Raw genomic sequence first — 25489 nt, 5'->3', positions numbered from 1 at the left:
TTCTGACAAACAGCAGCAAACAACCTCCTCCCTCGCTTCTTTCTCTCTGCCCCCTCAAAGCCTCTACTAAATGACATTGTTCAAACGGGGATAAGGGCATGGTGGAACCTGAGAAACTTTCACACTAGCACCCCCCGCAGGCTGGCTCTGAGCACTCTTATTCCCTCAACCTTGTCCTCTCTTTCAGGACCTGTTTCCTTCAGAGCACTTATCAGAATGTTTAATAACTTTCTTTACTTTTTAAACTGTCTTCCACATTATTCATCTACTCATGCGATAAACATCTACTGAATGCTACACCACACGTCAGAGGAAGCATTCACTCTTCGGCAGGAGATTCAGCGTAGAACAGAGCAAACCAACCACAAGCCCCTGTTCTCACAAAGAGTGTCTTCTTGGGAGAGACACATGACAAACAATTAAGTCAAGGAAATCCACTATTTCACATAGTATCAAGTGCTGTGGAGAAAAATAAAGCAGGAAGAGGGAGTGACAGCCCAGTAAAGACCTGAATGAGGTGTAGAAGCCAGCCACGCAGGTGTCAGGGGAGTACGAAATCCTGAACGGGTATGCCTGGTGCGCTCAAGGACAGTTGGGGGCCCTGAAAGGCTGGCGGGGAAAGGGGAGGAGTGGAGAAGATGGAGTCAGAGCAGGAAAGGGTGGCCAGACTACGGAGGCCACTGGGAGGGCTCTAAATTGTATTCTGAATGAGACAAAAAGCAAGCTGAGGATTTTACATGAAGGACTTACATTGCTGAGGATAGAATAGGACAAGGGCAGAAGCTAGGGCACCTGTGAGGAGGTGGAAGACATACAGTGACTGAGACCGTGGAGGCAGTGCTGGGAGGGCTGGACGCTGCTAAATCCTGGAAATGCTGTGAAGGCAGCGCCAAAACAACTGCTCACGGAATGACGTGTGGGATGAAGAGAGGAGGAGGAGGCAAGGATAATCCAGGCTCAGGGTCCGCAGCAACCGGAAGGACAGTGTCGCCATGACCTAAAACGGCACAGGCTGAGGGAGGCACAGGTTTGAGGAAGAGAAGCAAGGGCTGAATCCTGGACAGGTTCTGTTGGAGAGTCTATTTCACAACCAGGTGGAAAGGCCGAGTAGACAACTGGATACAAGATTGTCCTTCAGAAGAGCAGTCTGGCTTAAAAATATAAACTGAGACTGTTAACATATGATGGAATTTAATGGCATGGGCCTGAATGAGATCACCAAGAGTAAGGAGAACCAGGTAAGACAATGGGTGAAGGGCAGGGGGACCTAGAAGAACCAGCAAAGAGCCTCAGAAGGGACAGGGGGCCCAAGAAGGCAGAAGGCCAAGGGAGGAAAAGGTTTCAGCAGTATGGGGGGGTCACAAGACAATCAGGAACTGCCAGGAAAGGAGGGGCTGTAGCAACAGCACCTGGATGAGAGCCTGGCCCATGGGAGGTGTCCACCTTTGCTGAACGCCTACATGACAATCTCCATCCTAACCTCCCAATGATGATCTCTAAGGCATGTTCCGGCTCTGACAGCTGGTCCTGACTTCTTGTCCAGTGTTCCTTAGTATGTTTCTCTCTCTGATCTAAATTTTATTGCAAATAGAAATATTTTGCATGATACTTAATGTATAATTAGTAATCAAGCATTAAACTCAAAATCTATTTTCCTTCACTTTAAAATCAATTCTGGCTTAACCATAAGAACAAGTACTGTTTTTAGAAATGGATTTAAATTGCCAGTCAAATGCCAACTACTGATAATCTAACTGGTGCCCCACAGAGGGTCACCCAGCACTTTCCACGGTCGTGGTGACTGCTGGGGAGCTTTCAGGTCTTTATCACTGTGGTGTCGTAACCGCCCAAATGGTACAAAATCACTGTCTGATATGGTTAGAAACTGACTTTGCATAAGGGTATTTAAAGTTACAAATGCAGCTGCGTGATCTTGGGCAAACCAATCCATGAATAGAGTCTATATACAGTTCCACAAAAAGGGAAGAGACTATAGACACTGCTTCTCTTTTCTACACCCGCTCTCTGAAACCCTAGGAACACTAAAAACATTGAAAATTAAGTATTTAAGTAATATTTTTTATAATAAGTATAATAGTTTCTTACCCATAACTTCTTATTTGCTCAAATAACTACCCAGTATGGAGATTTAACTTCTTCCCTAGTGGGAGCCCTCAGGACCTCGCCCACACGTCTCTTTCCATTCACAGCTCATTCTGTACTGTGGCCGGTGGCAGACAGTCTGCTCCTTTTGGGGCTGAATCTTGAGGGCACAGATGCTGTCTCTTCATTTTTGAAACTTGCTCAGCACTGAGCACAGAGCTTTGTACATATGGGACTTTCGTGGGCCTTTAGCAGGACCTGATGGTGGACTAACTTACATCAACCTGCACTACGTGTGGCGCTCGTAGAATCACCGGTATTATATACTTACGTTACTTTTTAGAAAGGAGTACAATTTCACAATATTACTGAATTAGATTACTACACTTGTATTCCTTTTGTGTTTACTGTGCTGATGTTAAGATTTTACGATGTTAAATTACATAAGTAATATCTATGACTCCAGCACATTATAGGCTTTCTATAAGTCAGAATAAAAGGGGGACTACATGTGTATGTGTGTCATTAGTGAGTGATTTAAAAGTATTCTTAAGTACCATTTGAAGGACAAATGTAGTCACATTTAATTCCTTTTTCTAAACAGAGGCTTTTAACTAGGGAACATTTTTTGTTAGAACACACATTTTTTTATGTCAAGTTATGTTCCTCCTGCTCTATTTTACAGAATTTTTAAATTCTCATTTTGTTCTTTTTTTTTTTTTTTCCTTAAGGAAAAAGACTATGTCCTCCATGATCTTTTTCTTCAAGTTTCTGTAAAAAGAGCATGTCTTAATGAAATGTTATAAACCCATTTTGGAAAAAAATCACTGTAGAGGTGAAAGAAAAAAAAAAAAAGGCAAACATCCGTTACTCCCTAAAGGAAACAAAACTGTGCGTTGGTACTGACCTGCGGACGAATTTGGACGTTATTTTGCTTATTATACCAGTGGACGTGCCCCTCCTGGCGTGCGCGAAGGCCCCCGGCTCGTGAGAAGGGGAGGCGGGCGGCCCGTTGTAGGCGGCGCTGCGGCGCTCGCGCAGCTGCTCCCCGTGGAAGGTGCTGCGGCTGGAGCTGCCGCGGGGGAAGCGGGTGCGGTCGGGCGTCGAGGCGCTAATACTGTGAGCAGATGGCGACGCAGCGGGCACGCGCTGGGTTGTGCTGCTGAGACACAGAAGATGCGTTACACAGGGTAACCACGGAGAACAGTTTTGCTGATGCTAAAAACTGTTAGAAAGTTGCCATGGCTACTTTTAATCGGCCCTGTTCTAGTCGTTCTGGTGACAGATGTGATGCATGTGTTCACTGTAATTACTGAGACACTATCATTTCAGACTAAATGCCTTTTATAAAAATTTCGTTACTGAAGATTAAGAAAGTACTGAAGCAATTTCTCCATCTTTTTTTTGATGTTCTTTCTCAAGCCTTCATCAAGCATAGTAGAAAAGCTTTTGCATACCTATATAAAAATAATATGTATGATACATATATTTAAAAAAACCTATTGAATTTTTGCCTAACTAAAAAATTTATGATATTTTGATTCAATTTGTTTGACTTGGTATGAATAGAATGCTAGATTTCTAGTTTAAAAAATAGATAACACAACAAGCAACAAACATTTATTGAATAGCAGAAGAAACTATAGTATCTTGTAATAACCTATAATGGAAAATAATTTCAAAATTAATATGTGTATATGGATCACACTAAACTGTGGAAAATTCTGAAAGAGATGGGAATACCAGACCACCTGACCTGCCTCTTGAGAAACCTATAGGCAGTAAGGAAGCAACAGTTAGAACTGGACATGGAACAACAGACTGGTTTCAAACAGGAAAAGGAGTATGTCAAGGCTGTATATTGTCACCCTGCTTATTTAACTTCTATGCAGAGTACATCATGAGAAACGCTGGGCTGGAAGAAGCACAAGCTGGAATCAAGATTGTTGGGAGAAATATCAATAACCTCAGATATGCAGATGGCACCACCCTTATGGCAGAAAGTGAAGACGAATTAAAAAGCCTCTTGAAAGTGAAAGAGGAGAGTGAAAAAGTTGGCTTACAGCTCACCATTCAGAAAACGAAGATCATGGCATCTGGTCCCATCACTTCATGGGAAATAGATGGGGAAACATGGGGAAACAGTGGAAACAGTGTCAGACTTTATTTTTTGGGACTCTAAAAATCACTGCAGATGGTGATTGCAGCCATGAAATTAAAAGACGGTTACTCCTTGGAAAGTTATGACCAATCTAGATAGCATATTCAAAAGCAGAGACATTACTTTGCCAACAAAGGTCCGTCTAGTCAAGGCTATGGTTTTTCCAGTGGTCATGTATGGATGTGAGAGTTGGACTGTGAAGAAAGCTGAGTGCCGAAGAATTGATGCTTTTGAACTGTGGTGTTGGAGAAGACTCCTGAGAGTCCCTTGGACTATCCAACCAGTCTATCCTAAAGGAGATCAGTCCTGGGTGTTCTTTGGAAGGAATGATGCTAAAGCTGAAACTCCAGTACTTTGGCCACCTCATGCGAAGAGCTGACTCATTAGAAAAGACTCTGATGCTGGGAGGGATTGAGGGCAGGAGGAGAAGGGGACGACAGAGGATGAGATGGCTGGATGGCATCACCGACTTGATGCACATGAGTTTGAGTGAACTCCGGGAGTTGGTGATGGACAGGGAGGCCTGGCGTGCTTTGATTCATGGGGTCGCAAAGAGTCAGACATGACTGAGCGACTGAAATGAACTGAACTGAACTGATGTATAACTGAATCACCTTGCTGTGCACCTGAAACATTTTAAGTCAACTATACTTCAATAAAATATATGTATTAAGAAAAAAAAAATTACTGAAACAGGGATATAAAGACATATATCATATATATATATATATATATATTCCTGATATTGGAATTCAGTATCAGGAATACCAAACAAGGGGCATTGCATGCAATTTTTTGTCCCTCCACTGTTCTCTTAAACCAGTCAGCAATGTGGAACACAAATTTTATTGTTTATCAAAAGGCTTTGAATTGAAGGCTTATTTCCTATTTACAATTCACTCCTTTGTGACAGTAAATGCTACCAGATACCAACAATATGATTAACAAAGCTATCAAACATGTTTTTGAATTTGAGAATTCTTAACATGCAGAAATACCAGAAAATAATTTAGCTTTATAACTGAAAGGGATCTTCGAGATTATTTGTTTCACTGATAGGAAAATTAAAAGTTCTTCTTAAGTACCAGTGACTGGCTGGAGCCAAGAAGATTAATCAGGTCTCAACCCCCAGTCTTGTGGGTTGGAATGTTTCTGTTTGTTTTTAAACCATAAAAATTCAATTTATTTAAATGATAAATTAGGAACAACCCTTTATTTCATGGATGGGTTTAAAACAAAATCCTTGAAGAAAATTCCTCTAGAAAATGACTTAAATTATAAGCAAAATTTCTGATAACAGCTGGAGGATGTAGCAAGTTTATGTTACAATTAACTTTACCTCTGCCCTATACACTGAGTCTTTTCAAAAAAGCTCTTAAAATGTGATGGCTATCAGGTATTTTTATATGGTGCTATATTTTTTAAAAACTCTTAATGACAAACGAAATGCAACCAGGATGTTACCCGGGCCTGTAAGCTTCAGAGCTGTCTTTAATGGTTGGCAGTGTGACTTTAATAGGATGGCCGGAAGCGGACATGGACTTCTGGTGGCGGGGTCGTGCTGAGGGCACAGCGGAGGCCACGGCGGAGCCTGCAGAGGACATGGTGCTCGCGGACATCTCTGTAAGGCTTTCAACGTAAGCCGGTTGAGAAGACCATGGAGATATAAAAAGAAGAAAAGCTGTAGTTTACTAAAATTTAAGAATTAGATTTTTAAAAGTCTAATATCTTTCATGACAAACACTTAAATCAACAACAATGGTATTATTACTAACAACAATATTTTTAAAAGTGTACAGGGTGAATTTATCACCACCTTCCATGGAAAAGATTTCACACACTCTTGTTCTCTATATGTGAATCTGATACCTATAACATTATTTTTATGGGTAAAATAATTATGACCAGAGACACCTCACACTTTCCCCAAAAAAAAAAAAGCACAGTTTGGAGTGATGTGTTGATGTGGCTCACTGCCCACTATTCAATAAGAATTCATAACTGTAGCAAAAATCCCCTCTCTTGAAACATCATCAAAATGCTTTTAGCTCAGTTTTAGGTTAAACTGCTACAGATTAAAGGAGCTGCAGATTAAGATTTAGTAAAGGGAAAAGAGTAAAATAGAAATCAATTCCTGACAACCTCTCTAGCCTAAAGGCTCTTATGTCCAAGGAAGATTCATTTACCTTTGTATGCCTCATAGTAACGTTTACTTTAAGTGCCTATTAACTGAGAGGAAACAAGTGTAAGAATGGTCTGTCAAGTCTACTAAAATGACTAGGGATGGAACTAAACAGAATTTATTACAATAAACTCTGTCATTTTGTGATCTACTGATGAGCAGTCCTTACAACTCACGATGAAAAGAAGTCAAATTTTTTAAATAATAAAACATGATTTATCATTATTTGAAATAAAACACTCTGAGATCTGAGAACAGTGGGGTCTCAATGATCAGTTGAGATGGCCACATTTCTTTAGAGGAAGGGAAACACAGTCTTCTGTATTCATATATAATGATTCATATATAATTCGTATATAATTCCTGTATTTGTACAGGGTGGGTGGGAAAGGAGAAGGTAAGAAGGAAGCAGAAGAGGTATAATAGAGTAAGAGTCAGGACTTCCCTGGTGATCCAGTGGCTAAAATTCCAAGCTCCCAATGCTGGGATCTCAGGTTCGATCCTTGGTCAGGGAACTAAGATCCCATATGCCACAACTAGGACCCGGTATAGTCAAATAAGTAAATAAAAATAAATACTTTTTATAAAAGAACAAGATTCAAGTAATGAAGATAAGATTAGGACACTGTGATAGGTTTTGCTATAGGGAACTATTTACTATTGGATTTCATTTAGAAAATCGTAGATTAAGAGAGTTACCTCCTATTTTCCCTAAATATTCTTCCACTGCTCCATTCTGCTAAACATGAGGAGGTGCCTTAGGAAGCACGGCTGGCTGCCATCTAACTAGCGATTGTTTCCTTTCCTCTTCACGTGTTCAGCTACAGGAGTTGTACCAAGAGCACTACTAACGCAAAGCGATGACAACGGCAGTCCTACCTGCATGGTGACAGTTACCTGCTGTCTTTCCCATTTTGCAACGCTGTGTATCGATCTGTGGTTCTTTCACAGACGTACGTATTCCTTCTTGCCATGCTACCTCCAGGATACACATTGTTCTTTAAGGAGGGGAAAAAAAAAGACACACATTAAAAAATTCTAGCTGCAGCTGTGGAAAGTCAAAGAAATGAATTCAAACGGCAAGTAACTCCAGAAAAATCCATGGTGGAATTTTAACTTATCAGAATCTTATATTAATAAGCTCTACCTCCCACCTCTCTCTTGAAGGAGTAAAAGGCAGAACATGGCAAGTGCCTCACCGTTTTTTAGCTGACTGTCCTGCAGAAGCAGTTGTTTGGAAGCAACAAAAGAGCTGGGCTTTATTCATGCCTCTGTATGCTGGTGATGGGGGCGGTGCACAGGTAGCTTGAGGGGACCATGCACCAGCGACAGCCCCGCACTAAGTGTCACTTAGCTCCACACTAAGTTATCGTCCCAAACAGGAACCCTGGGGCCCTGACAGTGGAAGGCCACTCGGAAGCCTGTGGGTGTCCATTCTGCACCTGCTTGGGAAATCCTCATAGCCACTGGCCATGTGAAGAGACCAAAACGTGTGCTGTGCCACCCAGGGGAATATTTCCTCTTTCCAACTACATAGATATACAGTGTTTTCTTTTAACTAAAAAATCCCTAATTTTTGAACATGTAATTATTCCTTACTTTGCTTTTAGAGACTACTGAGGAGGTTTAACTGAAGATTAAAATTTAAGAGGAAATTAACTGGAAATTAAAAATTTAGAGGAAAAATCCTGGAAATAATAGAAAGGAGGAAAAAAATCCTGGGAAACTATAAAACTATAAAGAGATTACTAGAAGTCTGTAAAATTATCCCATGGGAACCAAATGTAGCAACTTAAGAATCCATCTTTGATCATTTCACTGTCTTGGCTGAATTGTCACACGAGTAACCTAATTTTAAACAACAATCTAATGTTGAATAAACTCATTGTTGGATATGCTACCATACCTCCCCTTTAGAGACCTCTTAAACGTTTCTGGCTGTCTTCAGTTAACACCGCTTTCCTTTTCAAAGTGTGACAGGTGAAGCACTTCTTCAAAACTCAGCCTTCTGAGTCTGTGCTGCCACAGGCTGCTTCCCTGGGCTTGTCCCTTTCATGCCATTGACGCTAATACTAAGTGGCCACGAGAAAAATTTCTCAATCAGAATCTTTTGGCTTATGTTAAAAAAAAATAAGTGTGGCATAGTAAATCTGAATTTAAGCCAATGCCTTCTTTAAATGAAAAAAATTGTGCTTTGGACACCCACTATGCACGTGACCACTAGTGATTCTGAGGAAGCAAGTGTGCTGGTATATAACAGGACATAAATGTGGGGAAACAACAGTGAACAATGCAAGGCAGCATTTAACTAAGAGCTACATAATGTGGTCCGGTGATCAGAAAGGCTGATAAGGTAATTTTAGAGTATTCAGTTACAGGAGGCTCCAGGCGGAAGGCAGGACTCAAAATGATCTACAGAAATGCGATTTTCATAATGTGAGGAGGAACTTTAAGCAAGAGCACCACATAGAGACGGGTGGAAATCGCTGAGTATATTTATGGAAAATGAGACCAAGCTGAGTTGAAATGACAGGTACACAGCAGAACAGCATGCAATAAAAGGTGAAATTATTTCTTTCTGTTATATGAGGTGATGACACTCTGGCAACCATCTTCTAGTTGATACGTAAGTAAGAGGAAGTGATTTATCTGAAAAACTGCTTATAAAAATATATTAAACCCTACTGTAGTTACATCATTTCCAAACAGATCAGCTGGAATGTAAGTGGCTATATCCATTAATTCTTAAAGTGGTTATATATAGCTATTTCATAGACCAAAGGTAATGATCACACCACATATTTTTAAAACATATGGTTTCCATTACATGTATAAAACAATAGGTACTGGGGAGTTTAACCCATTTACAATTACGATTATGTTAGGCTTTCTGGTACCTTATTTCATGTTTCTATTTAAATTGCTTTTTTCTTTTTTCTCTCCTTCCCTACTTTCCATAAGCTAAATCACTTTTTTTTTCTTCTATTGGCTTAAAAGTTATACATTTTTTGTTCTTATATTTTTTGTCCTTACGTTTCTGAACTCATTTTTGCTTACTGCTACAGGTGTCCCTTGTTATTCAATGGGGATTAGCTCCAGGACCCTTGCAGATTCCATGATCTGTGGAAGCTCAAGTCTTTCATATAAAATGACTGAGTATAGTCAGCCCTCTGTGTATCCACAGGTCCCCTGTCCACAGATTCAACCAGTCACAGATGGAAATCAAGGGCTGACTGTACTGATTTCCTAAACCTCCCTCCCATCTTCCCTTTTAAGGCATATGCTTTTTCCTTTAATTTCTATCCCTATCTTCACTTCCTGGTATTGTCCAAAATTTTGATTCTGAATTTTCATTATTGTTTTCTTCTTTTTTGTGTATGTTATCACGATACATACTGTAATAAGTTAGCCAATTGCTTTCAACTTCCATATATTTTACAGAGTATTGTAGATACCTTTCTCTTCCTATAAGAATACTTGCTCAGACAGCAATGTTTTCAAGTGGGTCATTGTATCACAAGAGTTGAAATACTTTAGTCATGAGAATATTCTTCTTTACATATGGGGTCGCAAAGAGTCAGACACGACTGAGCAACTGAACTGAAATGACTGACATTTATATGACAGTTTGGTTGGGTATAAAATTCTGGGTTCAATGTGCTTTTGATACTTTAGAAAAAAAAATATTTTTTATCCATTTATCTCCTGCATCCATGTTGAGAAATCTGATGTCAGTGTGCATCTTGTTCCTTTTTAGGTCACCTCCTGTCTCATTCTGAAACCTTTAAAGTTTTTCCTCTTTGTTTTTGGTATCCATATATCCCACTTTAATGAGCCCAGGAATAAGTTTTCCTTCTGTCTTCTGTATGCCTTTTGAGTCCTTTTAACATGAAGTTTTCCATCACTTTTTTTAGTTATTATTTCTTCAAATATTTCTTCCCCTTCATTTTGCCCCTTTTCCTTTCTAAACTCACACCTCCTAAATGATACTAATTCTACTTCTATCCTTTGTACATCTTGGCTTTCCTTTATATTTTCTCTTCATTCTTTGCTGCTAAGGTAAGATCTTAAGGTAGATATCTCAATCTATCTTCCAGCTCTCATTATCTAACTTCTATAGTTTTCTGTTTTAAGCAGATACTGTGAATTAACTCTGTAAATTAATTATTGCTATAGTCTGCCTTCACTGAACAGCTTATTTGTAAACGTAAAATTAAATGCACCAATGAAATACACTATCAAGTAAATATTACAAACATGAAAACTGAGGCAGGAAAGTTTAATGTACTTTCCTTGTGATAAGGTAAATGTTATTTAAAGAATTCATATTTTTTCGTTCTTAAACTACATTTATTAGAAGCTTGGCCCCCTTTGCATGTTCTTTAAATGTATGATTCACTTTAAATTTTGAAACTTGAAAAAAAATTTTAACCTTTAAATAAAAAATTTCAACAATAAATAACTACAGCATATTGCAATATGCCAGAATAATTACTCACACTTGGAATAGTTGAAGACTTTTTTCTTTCTGGCCCTACAAGAGGGCTTGCAGTCATTTCACTTTTTGATCCAACTGTTGTGCTGCCAAGTTTTCGAGCCACATCTTTGTCCCAGTCCTCTTTCTGTTCACTTTCCACGCTGTTAGCCTGAGGCCTTTTGGTGTATGATACAGCAGGAGGAATGGATGGACCAGCTGTAATTTTTAAAAAAGCAAAATTAACTGAAAAACAACTGACATATTTTCTTCTCACAAACAGAAACTTTTGTATTAAAAATAATCTTTGTTTGCATACTTTACACTTTGAGCTAAGATTAAACTTGATTACAAAAATTAGGTCAGCCCCTGAAAACAGGATTATATTAATCATTCAGTAATATAAATCTCTGATAACTGGGGATGACACAAGGACATAAACAAGTGAACTGTATAATGCTTAACAAAAAATGCAAGTTTGGGCAGACTTGGTTTGTCTTTGCACTTATTTGACTCTCCCCCACCATGATCACTAAAGCGTCGTTGCTTCTGGTTTGCCGAGATGCTCCGCTGGACCTTCAGGTGAGCAGGGGACTGCAGGGTGCTGTTGTTTAAGTCACTGCTGGGCCGGGACCTCTGACACAAGTTTCCACTGGATAACGATTCACCCCCTTCAAACTATATGAAGAAGAAAGACGACCAGCATTTTAAAACAAAACAAGTTCATAGAAACAAAATACACTCTTGATTTTCCAATTTATTCCAAGTCATACAAGGAGCAATCAGAAATAAGAAAATAAAGTTTGGATACAGAACTGAAACTTGGCAAACAGGAAGGGAGAGGACCAGCTAGAACATCCTTCCACAAGAACATGTCATCTTCTGTTATCTTGATCAATGGCTTTGGGTCCTTCTGGGTCCAAATAACAGCTACCAATTCTTGAATGGTTATTATATACTAGCTGCCATGCTGGAGGACTTCCCTGGTAGACTTCCCTGTAGGCTGTAGGGTCTGCCTACAATACGGGAGACTGGGCTCGATCCCTGGGTCGGGAAGATCCCCTGGAGAAGGAAATGGCAACCCACTCCAGTACTCTTGCCTGGAGGAGCCTGGTAGGCTACAGTCCATGCTGTCACAAAGAGTCGGACACGACTGAGTGACTTCACTCAGCTGCCATGCTAAAGTTTCTGTATGTGTTACTTTCTTTAATCATTACAGCAAGCCTATGATCTATTAACCTGCACTTTTTAGATGTAAAAATTGAGGTTAAGAGATTCAAGAGACATCTTTGGGATTCAAACTCAGGTATAGTTGGGATTCAAACTTAGGGTGAAATCTAAAATTTTTACTTCATACACACATATATTTTTTGTTTTGTTTGGCTTTCTCCACCACATTCACAGAACAAAAAATGTGGTTTATTGGCTGTGACTCAGAAATTTCTTAGAACTAAGCATGGTAAACTGGGGATTGATACACTATCCCTCTCTCTATAACACCAAAGTATTTTGTTGCCAGTAACTTCTGACTGAATCACTGGCTTTCCAATGGGAAATCTAATATGCAAAGCTGCTAATGATAAAGAGCAGAGTAATACTGATAATGAAAATTTTAAAAGACGACAGCTAACACAAAGGACATAGTAATGTGCCAGAAAGTGTTCTGAGGACTTGAGAAGTATTAATTCATCTAAACTCTTTCAGCGATGCTAAGACACAGGTACCATTCAGTTCAGTCGCTCAGTCGTGTCTGACTCTTTGTGACCCCATGAACTGCAGCACGCCGGGCCTCCCTGTCCATCACCAACTCCCGGAGTCCACCCAAACCCATGTCCTTTGAAACGGTGATGCCATCCAACCATCTCATCCTCTGTCGTCCCCTTCTCCTCCTGCCTTCAATCTTTCCCAGCATCAGGGTCTTTTCAAATGAGTCAGCTCTTTGCATTAGGTGGCCAAAGTACTGGAGTTTCAACTTCAGCATCAGTCCTACCAATGAACACCCAGGACTGATCTCCTTTAGGATGCCATTACATCCTCATTTTATAGACCAGGAAACTGAACCACAGAGAAATTAAGTAAATTGCCTAAGTCACACAGCTTGATAGTGGCTGTGCTAGGGTAGGAGATGGGTAGGAGTTCAAACCCAATGACCCTGGTTCCAAAGCTAAGGCTCTTGCTACTTATAGTAGGTTTACTAATTTATATCAATGCAATTCAAACTTCATTTTAATTCATGCATGGGCTAGGTTGTATGCTTATAAAACTTACATTAATAGGAAAATTAAAGATCTCAGGAGTAAAATCTAAAATCCAAGTAAAAACAGGTTGAAGTCTTTAGAAATAATTATTTATATTTCCCACTTCTTAAAATTCTCTTGGCTTGGCTTCTCTGACACCACTGCCTCAGCTCTTAGCATTTCTACTGAAGATCCCTTTCCTCTGCTGTAACAGTACCTACCTGAGAGGATTAGATGAATTTAAAAAGTAAAGTCCTTAAAACAGTTCCTGGCACATTACTAAGTGGTCCTCTGATGACAACTCACAAATCTATTAATGCTATTCAACTCATTCCCTTCAGATCCAGATCTTTATATCCAAATGACTACTGAACAGCTCCAACCAACAGGAAGTTCAAATTCAACCACCCCGAACTGAACAAGCCTCCCATCTTCCCCCTGAGATTCACTCTTTTCCTATCTTGACAAATACGTCTAACAAAACCAGTCACCTACACTACAAGTCTGAGGGTCCCTTCTCTCTCATTTCCAACAGGTTATCAAACACTGTAAATTCTGCCTTGGCTTGCTGTGGGTGTCTGTCCTCTTACATCCCAGAGTTTCCTGTGCAACCTCTCCTCAGAGCATATCCCACACTGTACCACACTATGGACTGATTCCCTCCCCTCCACACTGAGAGCAACCAGAGATCACAGACCTTCTAATCTTTCTATTCCAGTATGTGGCATAATTTCTGGAATGGAGCAGGTACAATAAATATCAGCTGAATGTACTGATTCACTAATAGTTACTATCTACTTATAAATAATTTAATCCTATTCTACAAAATGCCTCCCACCAACTGTCAAAGCTCTGGGCTATTCTTGACTCTCAATTTATACCTTTATATTTGCTGACCCAAAGGAGCATTTGCTTTTATGGTTCAATAACCACTGGCATAGTGACTTCTTTACTCTCTCTCTCCCTAAGATAGATCTCGACTGGTCCTGAGACTTCCCGATTGATGTATAAAAACACTTGACCCACTACAAGGCAAAACATATCACAAGATGACTTTTTCCTGGGTTCCCACCTATATTTCATTTTAAATGCTGTATGTCCCTTTGTTTCAGTTACTGTGTATTCTGTGCACCTGGAATAACCATGTTGCCTTTGGAAGGGCTCTTGCATTTGGGGGATGCTGTTCTCAAGGACCTGACTGAATGGGGCCTCTCAGAGCTAAGCAAGATACTATGCCTATTCTTTCGAAACAATCTCTTCGTGTTTAGAAATAAGATTAGTTCATAACTTAGCACTGTGAATTTTGAATTCTAATAGATAAGATTGTTAGTGTTTTTATATTTTTTTCATACCACCTAGAATATATTAGCTGTAACTTAGCTTAAAAAATAATTCACATTAATGTGAAAAGGTGAAAAACTTACTTCAGGTGGTTTTCTACCTAAAAGAATATAAGTAGCCATGACTTCATCATATTTCTGATTTATTAAGGCATCATTTATCTCATCTCGTACAAAACCCATGGTGATCATGATATCTAGAAATAAAAAACAAAATGCAAAATTTCGAAAAACAAGTTTTAGTAAACAAACCAACAAAAATGGGCAAGTTTGTCCACATTAGATATGAAAACTAAGTTCTAAAATTTTAAAGTGTAACTATAATATAAAAACTTCTGGACTACTAATATACAGACTCTGTGTAGTTAGATACTGCACATCCCCAATTTTTCAGGCAGAAACACTCTCATGAGCCAATATACTCCCGAGCCTACTCCATTTCTCTCTGCCTAGCACATTACTGAGCTGAGTTCCTTTGTCCAGATAGACATACTATCTGTCTGTGACATACACAGAATATCTTCTCTCTCTTGCAACACATACTCAGCCACTCATGGAGCAGTTTCTCTCATTGCTTGACAAATTTGTTTTCTGAACTGTAGGCAGGTTGATTCTTTGGAAGGCTTGAATTCCACAGTTCTGATCAGATTTCTAACTCCCTCAAATGCTCCTCCTTTGCCATTTTGCCCTCAAGCAAGACAGGAGCATGGCTGAGGTGACTCAGTTATGAGTTTCTGATGGCTTTGAGAAGGAAGAGGGAGAAGGTTCGAAGCGGACACTGACTGGGTGTGGAGGATGGACCCTGCTGAGTTAGTGGAAACCAAGAGGGGACCAAAGTGCTCCTCCTGCTAACTCAGTGCCTCTGTATTTTTGGTTAAAATACGTGCTATATTTTGCTGACATTTATCAGTCTGAACAGTGCTGATTCTTAAATCAGTCATTCCTCTTGTTAGGAACTGTTGAAAGAAAAGAATGAGGCTTATTTACATTGTTTCCATTTTTATATCACTGTTGCCAACAAATGTTTTAGATTATAATGTATGAGAACAAACTAAGGAACTTGAATTTTTCAATGTTTAGCGTATATCTGCAGAAAGAAAAGATGACAACGTAAGCATTTTTCAAATAAAAACTCCTTCCCATTTACATTTGAAACGCAATTTTGGTAGACTAAAGGACTCTAACTTTTAGCCTAGGGAGGACAGCACCTCTCACAATACTTAAATGCTTACCTATTCTTTTTGTGTCATTGAAATCTGGTTCAGGCTCAGCATATGGCTTTAGTTCTTCTTCTTCATGACCAACATTCATCCACCGATCTTTCATTATTTGCTAGGAAATAAACTCTACATTATGTTTGGCCAATCAGGACATTCAACCACTTATATTAGCTCATATTTTAGTAAATGTGAAATTTGCTAGTTTGATCAACAAGAATCATGTGACATTTTCAAACTAAAGTTACTGTTTCTAGTTTAATTAGCAGGCCAACAGAAGGTATAGGCCTGAGACATACTTGTATTAATGTATCTTATGACAACTATACCCATCATCCTGCACACTCACCAAATGAACTGACTCAAAATACACTGCCTGCTGCCTATGTTCCTCTAAAAGGAGTATTTTCACATTTGAAAATTTTAACATAAAAACCTACGGATTTTAACTTCTGCTTCGTATTTTTATAGTTAAGAATAATGAAGAGATTTTTCTCCTGGTCTTCTACCAAATATCTACCGTGCTGATTTTAAAATCATCTGCTATATTTTAAAATCCTCACTAAAACATTAGGAAAGAAGAGATCATAGGAGATGGAAATCAGGGTTAGTCAATGATGATAGCTTAGAGAATATGGGAAGAAAGGACAGTTAAGATTTAAACCTAGAACTAGGAATTATTAAGAATCAGTGTGAAAACAGGCACTGGTGTGCATTACCAGAGTCAAATTTAAGCCAACACTCAAACAACAGTCAACCCTGGGCTGTTAAAAAGCAACCTGGGAGAGGCAGTCTATGGAACGAGGAAACTATTGGCAAACTATATATCACATAAGGGGTTAATACTCAGAATATATAAACAACTTCTACAACTCAATAACAACAAAAAATTGCACAAAATAAAAAATGGGCAAAGGACCTGTATAGGTATATCTCCAAAGAATATATATAAGTAGCCAATAAGCATGTGATAAGAGGCTCAATATTACTGATCATCAATCAGGGGAATCAAAATCACAGTGAGATATCACCTCATATCTGTTAGGATGACAACTGTCCAAAAAAAAAAAAAAGAAAATAACAAGTGTTGGTGAGAATATGAAGAAACTGAAACTGTTGTGCAGTGTTGGTGTGACTGTAAAATGGTATTGTTACTATGGTAAATAGTATGGAGGCTCCTTAATATACTAAAAACGGAACAACTATCTGATCCAGCAATCCCACTTCTAGGTATATATCCAAAGTAACTGAAAACAGGATCTTGAAGAGCTATTTCATACCCATGTTCATTGCAACATTATTCACAATAGCCAAGATGTAGAAAGAGTCTAAATGTCTGATGGATGGATAAAGAAAATGAGATATGCACATACAGTGAAGTGTTACCCTTAGAAAAAAAGGGAATTTTGCCATATGCTATAGTGTGGATGACCTCTGAGGACACTGTTAAGAAAAATTAGCCAATCACAGGAAAACAAACACTGGATGATTCTACTTATATAAAGGATCCTTTAAGTAGATCCTTTATATAAGTAGAATCATGCTTTATTTAAAGGATTTTAATCCTTTATTTAAAGGATCTACTTATATCAAGGATGGTTTTAAATAAAACTCATAGAAACAGGAAGTAGAAGGCTGTCTGCCTGCGTTAGGAGGAAGGAGCAATAGGGAGCTATTGTTCAATGGCCAATACACTGCACTAGACCAGGTGAACAAACTAATCCATTTCAGATTTCATTTGAGATACCTCAACACAAGAAACAAGAGGACAAACAAGACTCCGAAACTGAAGAAAGTTTACTTTAGCCATCACTGCCAGTGAACGGAGACGACTACTTGCTGAGAAACTCTAGCAAAATAATGGACACAGAATTATGAAGAATTAAACAAATAAACAAATTAAAAAAAAAAAAACCCTACACAGAGGTCCACACATTAAAAGACTATGGACTTTAGATTGGCCAGATGAAAATAATATTTCTTAAATCGTTTTAGCCTTTGTAAAGTATACCCCATATGCATCCGAATTTGTACTCAGAAATTTTCATTTCAAAAATGGTTTTTATTATTGTTTTTTTGCTTTACTACCACTTGTACTAGGCAGACACAAGCAAGATTTTTAAAATTATCTTAGCTGAAAAAAATGTTAAAAGTAGAAAAATACTTCTTGAGGACTAAAAATGACAGAGAAAAAGCAGTAAGGAAGCGCTTTGCTTTAGGCTCAAACTGTTATTATTTTAAACATTTTGGTTAAGGGCTGGAAAAATTAAAGAAAATATACAAAGATGAGACAGCAGAAGAGTTTTTCATCTTCTTTCTAAAAAAAAAATTCAGACATACCAATATTCTAATAAATAGGGGGAAAAAAGTACACAGCATGAAACACAAATTCTTTTAAAATCATGTGTGATCCTGTCTCTCCCATTATGATCCCAATTAGGAAGAGCTGAAAGCATTCATATACACAGCCTAAGAAAGCTATATAACTATTTAGATCTAGAAACAATCAAAGGTCAAGCAAGGATAATATGAAATCAATTTCATTAATCTTGTTCTCATGGAGGATTAAGGCAGCTAACTTATAAGGCCCTAAGAAATACATAGTCACATCTAAGAAGCAACAGGAAGGTGTGTAAGTTAAATAAGAAGTTTAATAAGACAATAAGCAGATTATTTGAATCAAGATTCTTTAAATCAAATTTTAATATTAGCAAATGATATAGTCAGGAAGACTAGCGTTTACTCAGTAATTCACGATACTCAAATAACACTGAAAAATAATACATCAAGTTCCATTTAAAAAAAAATGGGAATTGGGAAATATTTCATATCAAAATGTACAAAGTTGATATAAGTCTATAAAGCTGATTAACCAGACTCCCTCAGTCAAGCAGTTAAAGGGATACAGAGAGCTTAGACATGAAGAAGCACCCTTAACCTATTCATTAAAAACACTGAGTATCATCTCTAATGAAAGAAACACAAATTAAGGTGATTATGACTGTATTACTACCATAAAGACACCAATTACTAGAAATTATTCTATCCAATACAGAAACAAGCTGTGGGGAACAGATACCCTCAAGTGCTTTAGGTCACATGCAATCTTTTGGCAATGCTACACAGGACCTAGCAAACTGCTTATTACCTTCTGACTCAGAAACTATGGGCATAGAGTATTTATCTAAGCATATATCCCGAAGGAAAAAAGTTTATCACATTAATTTTAGCAAAAACAATGAAAACAGTTCAAATATGCAACAAACAAGAAAACAGTTTAACTTTGATACATAAAGGGAAGGAGATCATTCTCATGATAAAGCAAAGAGTACAAACTATAAACGTTTAAGTTAAAAAAAAAAAAAAGAAGGCAATATGACATGAAAACATTACTGTATAAAAATTTGTTTACATACTGCAGACTGGTGTTTTGAAAATGGCTGTTTTTAAAAGTTCATAGATTTATTTTAATTGCAAAGTTGACAATAAAGTTCATCTGAAAATAAAAGTGAAGACTAATACAATTTTTAACATCATTGTTATTTCTAAGGGAGTTTCTTAAGATTTGGGAAAAGAAATCTTTTATTTAAATTGGTATCAGGTTTCTCTGGAAAGTCAGTTCTGGGAATTGTGAAGCAGAACAGCCTTTGTATAGTGATATCTGCAATATTATGGTAGCATTTCCAATGTAGACTCATGGTTCCATAGCTGGAAAATGCAGTTTTGATAAGCTGAAACAGGTTTCAGACTATACTCAAATACATCAAGTTGAACTTCTGATGAGCAAATGTTTTCATAATAATAACTTGGATTTTTAATTCTACTCAGAGAATTCTAATACTGTAACCCTTCACATTTTAATGTTAAGGATAAAAGAGTTAAATATTTGGCCATTACTGTAAATAAATCATCGTTAAGACATCAAGTACATCTTATCAACTGTACACAGAGATTTTAACATCTATTCCCCTTAAATAATTTTTGTTGGTCTTTTTGCTCTGCTGATTAGCTGAGCTGATGCCTCAACTCTGGAGATTTTTTTTTATTAAGTGACATGCACATAAATTTGACTCCAGTGATAAAAATGGGTCACAAAGCAGGATTAAGAGAAGTTTTTTGTCCCTATAAAATTTTAGAACTGATGAGTGTCCACAATTTTAACTATTTCACTTAATTTTCTATTATAATGGTTGAAAGTAAGTTTAGAAGAGCAGTAATATGAAAGTGGGCTTTTTTACTGCATAGATTTATCTATTAAAACATTATTAACATGTTGCTTGACCCCCAAAGGAAAAAAAAAAAAAAACAGAAAAAAATTATAGGAAGGAACTAATCACATTTAAACAAATAATTCAGTAAAAAACATCTGATGACTGATTCACTGATATAAAGCATTTAACTTCCCAGTGGAAGCCACCATCCCTTAACTTCCATCCAAACATACTGTATCTTTCAGTGAAAAGTACTGTGGTAATAAAGTTACAAAGCCCAAACTAACCTGAGAGCTCTGTACACACGGATGGCTCACTATAAGGCTGTCTCCTAACCAGCATGGAGTCCGTGTCAGAAAGCCCCATTGCTACACTAAAAAAGTACAGTTTAAATGAGGTTAATTCTCTGAATTTTCTACCCTATCTATTAAGGCAAATAAATGAAGACAAAAAAGTACTAGAGAACAATACATGCTGAATCTCTGAAATTACTTTAGTATAGGTGAAAATATTCTTGAAAACAGATGGGCAAAATACTTAGTAAGTTGTTCAGATTACAGCACCAGAAGGAGAAAATATTAGATCTTTTTGGTTACATGAGCCTCTGACATCAGTGGGTGCAACATACTTAATACTTTTATAATAGCACCTACTATTATAAATATCTCACATATATGGAATGTATTAGGCAACAAAACAGTGTGGTAAGAAATGAAATACCTGTTTCCAACATGCTCTAGTTATTAAATATATCAAATTTTTCGTACTGATGTTGAGAGGGTTATACTGAATATTTTACTATCAGATACAGTCATGGAGTATTCACTGGATTCAAATTTCACTATCTTCTTTCATCCTTGAAATATTTGTACTTCCTAAATACAAGGTTAGGTTTTCCTTCTTCTTCAACTAAGTCAATCTTATCCCTATTTTGATGTTGTTCGAATACTTCATTGCAGGATGAAGAAGAAATGAGAATCTCTAGAGAAACCCACTGAACAACTTTTGAGTAGTGAAAGCATCATGTGACTTTCTCTAGCTTGAACAAAAGACAAATGAGATGATCCGGCAATTTTACTAAAAACACACGGGTCACTTCCTCGAATATTTTAATTGTCAAACTTTAAATATAGGGTGGAAAAAATTACTTACTTCTAAGCTGCCTCTCTTAATTGGATTCAGCACTAATAATTTCTTCAAAAGGTTTTCACAGTCTGTGGACATATAGAAGGGAATACGGTACTTCCCTCGTAAGACCCGCTCCCGCAGTTCCTTAGAAAGAAAAAGAAAGCATTTACTGCTGGCTGATGAAATCAAGGTGATTGGGGATAGAACATTAATATCGAATTTAGCCAATACCTTTAAATTCTGGCCGTCAAAAGGCAAGGAGCCACTGACTAACGTGTAGAGAATGACGCCGAGGCTCCACACGTCCACTTCAGGCCCATCATACTTCTTCCCTTGGAAAAGCTCAGGAGCGGCATAAGGTGGGCTTCCACAAAATGTGTCCAACTTGTTCCCGACTGTAAATTCATTACTAAAACCAAAGTCAGCAATTTTAATATTCATATCAGCATCAAGGAGAAGGTTTTCAGCCTAAGAAGAAAATAATAAAAAGGACAATGTAAAGAGCCTACATAAAATAAAATGTTCATTATAATTGTTCAGATCTTAAACATGTATTCTTGTCTCTCTTTTTAAGATTATGTGAATTTTTTATTATTTAAAAACTTTTCCAAGCTTCAATGAGGTATGATTGACAAATAAAAATTGAATATATTTAGGCTTTACAGCATTACTTTTTAAAAGGGTATACAAAGCAATAATTTAATAAACCTAAACATTGTGAAATGATTACCATAATCTAGTTAATTAACACATCTATTTTCTCACAGTTACTTTTAAAAAATTTGTTATTAATTCTTATTCGAGTTTAGTTGCTTTACAGTTCTGTGTTAGCTTCTGCTGTACAGCAAAGTGAATCATTTATACGCATACATATATCTGCTCTTTTCTGGATTTCTGTCCCATTTAGGTCAGCACAGCACACTGAGTAGGGTTCTCTGTGCTATATAGTAGGTTCTCTTTAGTTATCTATTTTACACATAATAGTGTATATATGTCAGTCTCAATCGCCTAATTTCTTGTCTTACATTTTTAATATAACATCAAACTGAGAAGCCCAGTAGAGTACTTCAATATCTAACTGTTCAGAATTACATCTATATAGGACTGAATTTTAACACTATCATTTCATGGCAATCAGATGGTGTATAAACATGGAACAGTGACAGACTTTATTTTCCTGGACTGCAAACACTGCAGATGGTGACTGCAGCCATGAAAGTAAAACGCACCTGGAAGAAAAGCTATGACAAACCTAGAGAGTGTATTAAAAAGCAGAGACGTCACTTTGCCAATAAAGGTCCATATAATCAAAGCTATGGTTTTTCCAGTAATCTTGGACGTGAGATTTGGACCACAGAGAAGGCTGAGTGCTGAAGAACTGATGCTTTCAAACTGTGGTGCTGGAGAAGACTCTTGAGAGTCCCTTGGACTGTAAGGAGATCCAACCAGTCAATCCTAAAGGAAATCAACCCTGAATATTCACTGGAAGGACTGATGCTAAAGCTGAAATTCCAATACTTTGGCCACCTGACCCAAAGAACTGACTCACTGGAAAAGACCCTGATGCTTGAAAGACTGAAGACAGGAGGAGAAGGGGACGACAGAGGATGAGATGGTTGAATAGCATCGCTGACTCTGATGGTCATGAGTTTGAGTAAGCTCCAGGAGTTGGTGATGGACAAGAAGCCTGGCATGCTGCAGTCCATGGGGTCGCAAAGAGTCAGACAGGACTGAACGACTGAACAACAACGACAAAGACCGAATTTTAGCACTCTATAGGAAGGTTTTATTTATATGCATATATGTAACTGTTTGGGCTTCACAGGTATTGCTAGTTGTAAAGAATCCACTTGCCAATGCAGGAGATGTAAGAGACGCAGGTTCAATCCCTGGGTCGGGAAGATCCCCTGGAGGAGGGCATCTGGTCCCATCACTTCATGGCAAATAGATGGGGAAACAGTGGCTGACTTTATTTTTCTGGGCTCCAAAATCACTGCAGACGGTGACTGCAGCCATGAAATTAAAAGACGCTTACTCCTTGGAAGGAAAGTTATGACCAACCTAGCTAACATATTCAAAAGCAGAGACATTACTTTGCCAACAAAGGTCCATCTAGTCAAGGCTATGGTTTTTCCAGTGGTCATGTGTGGATGTGAGAGTTGAACTATAAAGAAAGCTGAGCACCAAAGAATTGATGCTTTTGAACTGTGGTGTTGGAGAAGACTCTTGAGAGTCCCTTGGACTGCAAGGAGATCCAACCAGTCCATCCTAAAGGAGATCAGTCCTGGGTGTTCATTGGTAGGACTGATGCTGAAGCTGAAACTCCAATACTTGGCCACCTGATGCAAAGAGCTGACTCACTGGAAAAGACCCTGATGCTGGGAAAGATTGAGGGCAGGAGGAGAAGGGGACGACAGAGGATGAGATGGTAGGATGGCATCACCGATTCAAAGGACATGGATTTGGGTGAACTCTGGGAGTTGGTAATGGACAGGGAGGCCTGGCGTGCTGCAATTCATGGGGTCGCAAAGAGTCGGACACGACTGAGCGAGTGAACTGAACTGAACATGATAATTTGATATACATACACATAGTGAAATGATTACTAAAGTTAATTAACATATTTTCTCACAGTTACCTTTTTTTTGGGTATTAATGATGGGAACACCTGAAATCTACTCTCTAAGCAAACTTCCAATACTTAATACAGTATTACTAACTTTTGGGGGGTGGGGCCATACTGCACGGCATGTGAGATCTTAGTTCCCTGACTAGGCATCCAACCTGTGCCCCTCGCATTGGAACCTTGGAGTTTTAACCACTGGACCACCAAGGAAGTTACCAATTATTAACTTTTTGGATTATATATCAAAAGCTCAGGCAACCAAAGCAAACATAAACAAGTGAGACTATATCAAACTAAAAAGCTTCTGCACAGCAAAGGAAACCATCAACAAAATGAAAACAAAACATACAGAATGGGAGAAAATATTTGCAAACCACATATCTGAAAGGGGTTAATATTTAAAATATGTAAGAAACTCATGTGACTCAATAACCAAAAAACCAAACCACCAGATTGAAAAATTGGCAAAACATCTACATAGACATTTTACCAAAGAAGACATACAAACAATCAACAGGTATATGAAAAGTTGCTCAACGTCACTAATCATCAGAGAAATGCAAATCAAAATGCAAATCAAAACAATGAGGTATTATCTCACAACTTGATAGCTATATGAAAAAAATAAAAGATAAGTGTCATCAATAATGTGAGGAACTAGAACACTGTGTTCTGCTGGGAGGGCTGTAAATCGGTAAAGCCATTCTACAAAACAGTACAGAGGTTCTTCAAAAGCTGAAACTAGAACTACGCCATGATCCAGCCATCTGCCTTCTCAGTCTACCTAAAGAAAATGAAATCAGTTCCTCCAAGAGGTATCTGCCCTCCCATGTTCATTGCCACCATCATTTCTTGACTAACACACATAACTTAGTCTTAAGTATGCTGCTGCTGCTGCTGCTGCTAAGTCGCTTCAGTTGTGTCCGACTCTGTGCGACCCCATAGACGGCCTCCTACCAGGCTCCTCTGTCTCTGGGATTCTCCAGGCAAGAACACTGGAGTGGGTTGCCATTTCCCTCTCCAATGCATGAAAATGAAAAGTGAAAGTGAAGTCGTTAAGTCGTGTCCGACTCTTAGCGACCTCATGGATCGCAGCCTACCAGGCTCCTCTGTCCATGGGATTTTCCAGGCAAGAGTACTGGAGTGGGATGCCATTCACATGCATTTGATATTCATAGTAGTAATAGTGTTAGTTGCTTAGTTGTGTCCAACTCTTTTGAGACTGCGTGCACTGTAGTCTGCCAAAGTCCTCTGTCCATGGGATTCTGGACAAGAATACTGGAGCAGGTAGTCACTGCCTTCTCCAGGGGATCTTCCCAAATCAGGGATCACACTCAGGTCCTCCTGCATTGTAGGTGTATTCTTTACCAACTGAGCCAACAGGGATTCATAAAAACATTAAAATTTTCCTAACATTCTCTGAATTTCAATGTAACGATGAGCACTGGCTCTAACATCAGACAAACCTGGATTTGTACCCTGACCTTGCTTCTGATGGAATGGGGCCTCTGGCATTTTTAATTAGGGACAAAGTTACACATTTATGTATTAAGAGAAGCTAATTAACAGAATCAAATCCTCTTACCCTTTAATGCTAGATAACCTCTCATTCACATTTTCTTCATTTGCTCAGTGAAAATACTTTAAGAAAATATTCCTATGATTTATGTCAGAGTGTTTTGCCTTGGTTCTCTTCTAGGAGTTTTATGGTGTCATGCCTTGTATTTAGATCTTTAAACCATTTGGAGTTTGTTTTTGTATACGGTGTGAGACAGTGGTCTAATTTCACTGACTTAAATGTAGCTGTCAA

General features: G+C 38.2%; 1 protein-coding gene across 6 annotated transcripts in view; it reads right to left on the bottom strand.

Annotated features, from left to right (window-relative positions):
* Positions 1–25489, bottom strand: part of MARK1 (microtubule affinity regulating kinase 1) — a 139695-nt gene that overhangs the window by 9078 nt on the left and 105128 nt on the right. For 3 of the 6 annotated variants that reach the window (XM_024976375.2, XM_024976376.2, XM_059875467.1), the window contains 9 exons: positions 21285–21521; positions 21078–21197; positions 15730–15829; positions 14582–14694; positions 11445–11598; positions 10946–11139; positions 7344–7444; positions 5729–5893; positions 3011–3265 (listed from right to left, as the gene is read on the bottom strand). In XM_024976375.2, the coding sequence (XP_024832143.1) occupies positions 3011–3265; positions 5729–5893; positions 7344–7444; positions 10946–11139; positions 11445–11598; positions 14582–14694; positions 15730–15829; positions 21078–21197; positions 21285–21521 (1439 nt within the window). 6 annotated transcript variants of the gene reach the window in all.

Source organism: Bos taurus, chromosome 16 (genome assembly GCF_002263795.3).
Source record: "Bos taurus isolate L1 Dominette 01449 registration number 42190680 breed Hereford chromosome 16, ARS-UCD2.0, whole genome shotgun sequence".
Classification (NCBI taxonomy): domain Eukaryota; kingdom Metazoa; phylum Chordata; class Mammalia; order Artiodactyla; family Bovidae; genus Bos; species Bos taurus.
Note: the sequence above shows the minus strand (reverse complement) of the source record. Positions and strands in the feature narration are given on the sequence as shown.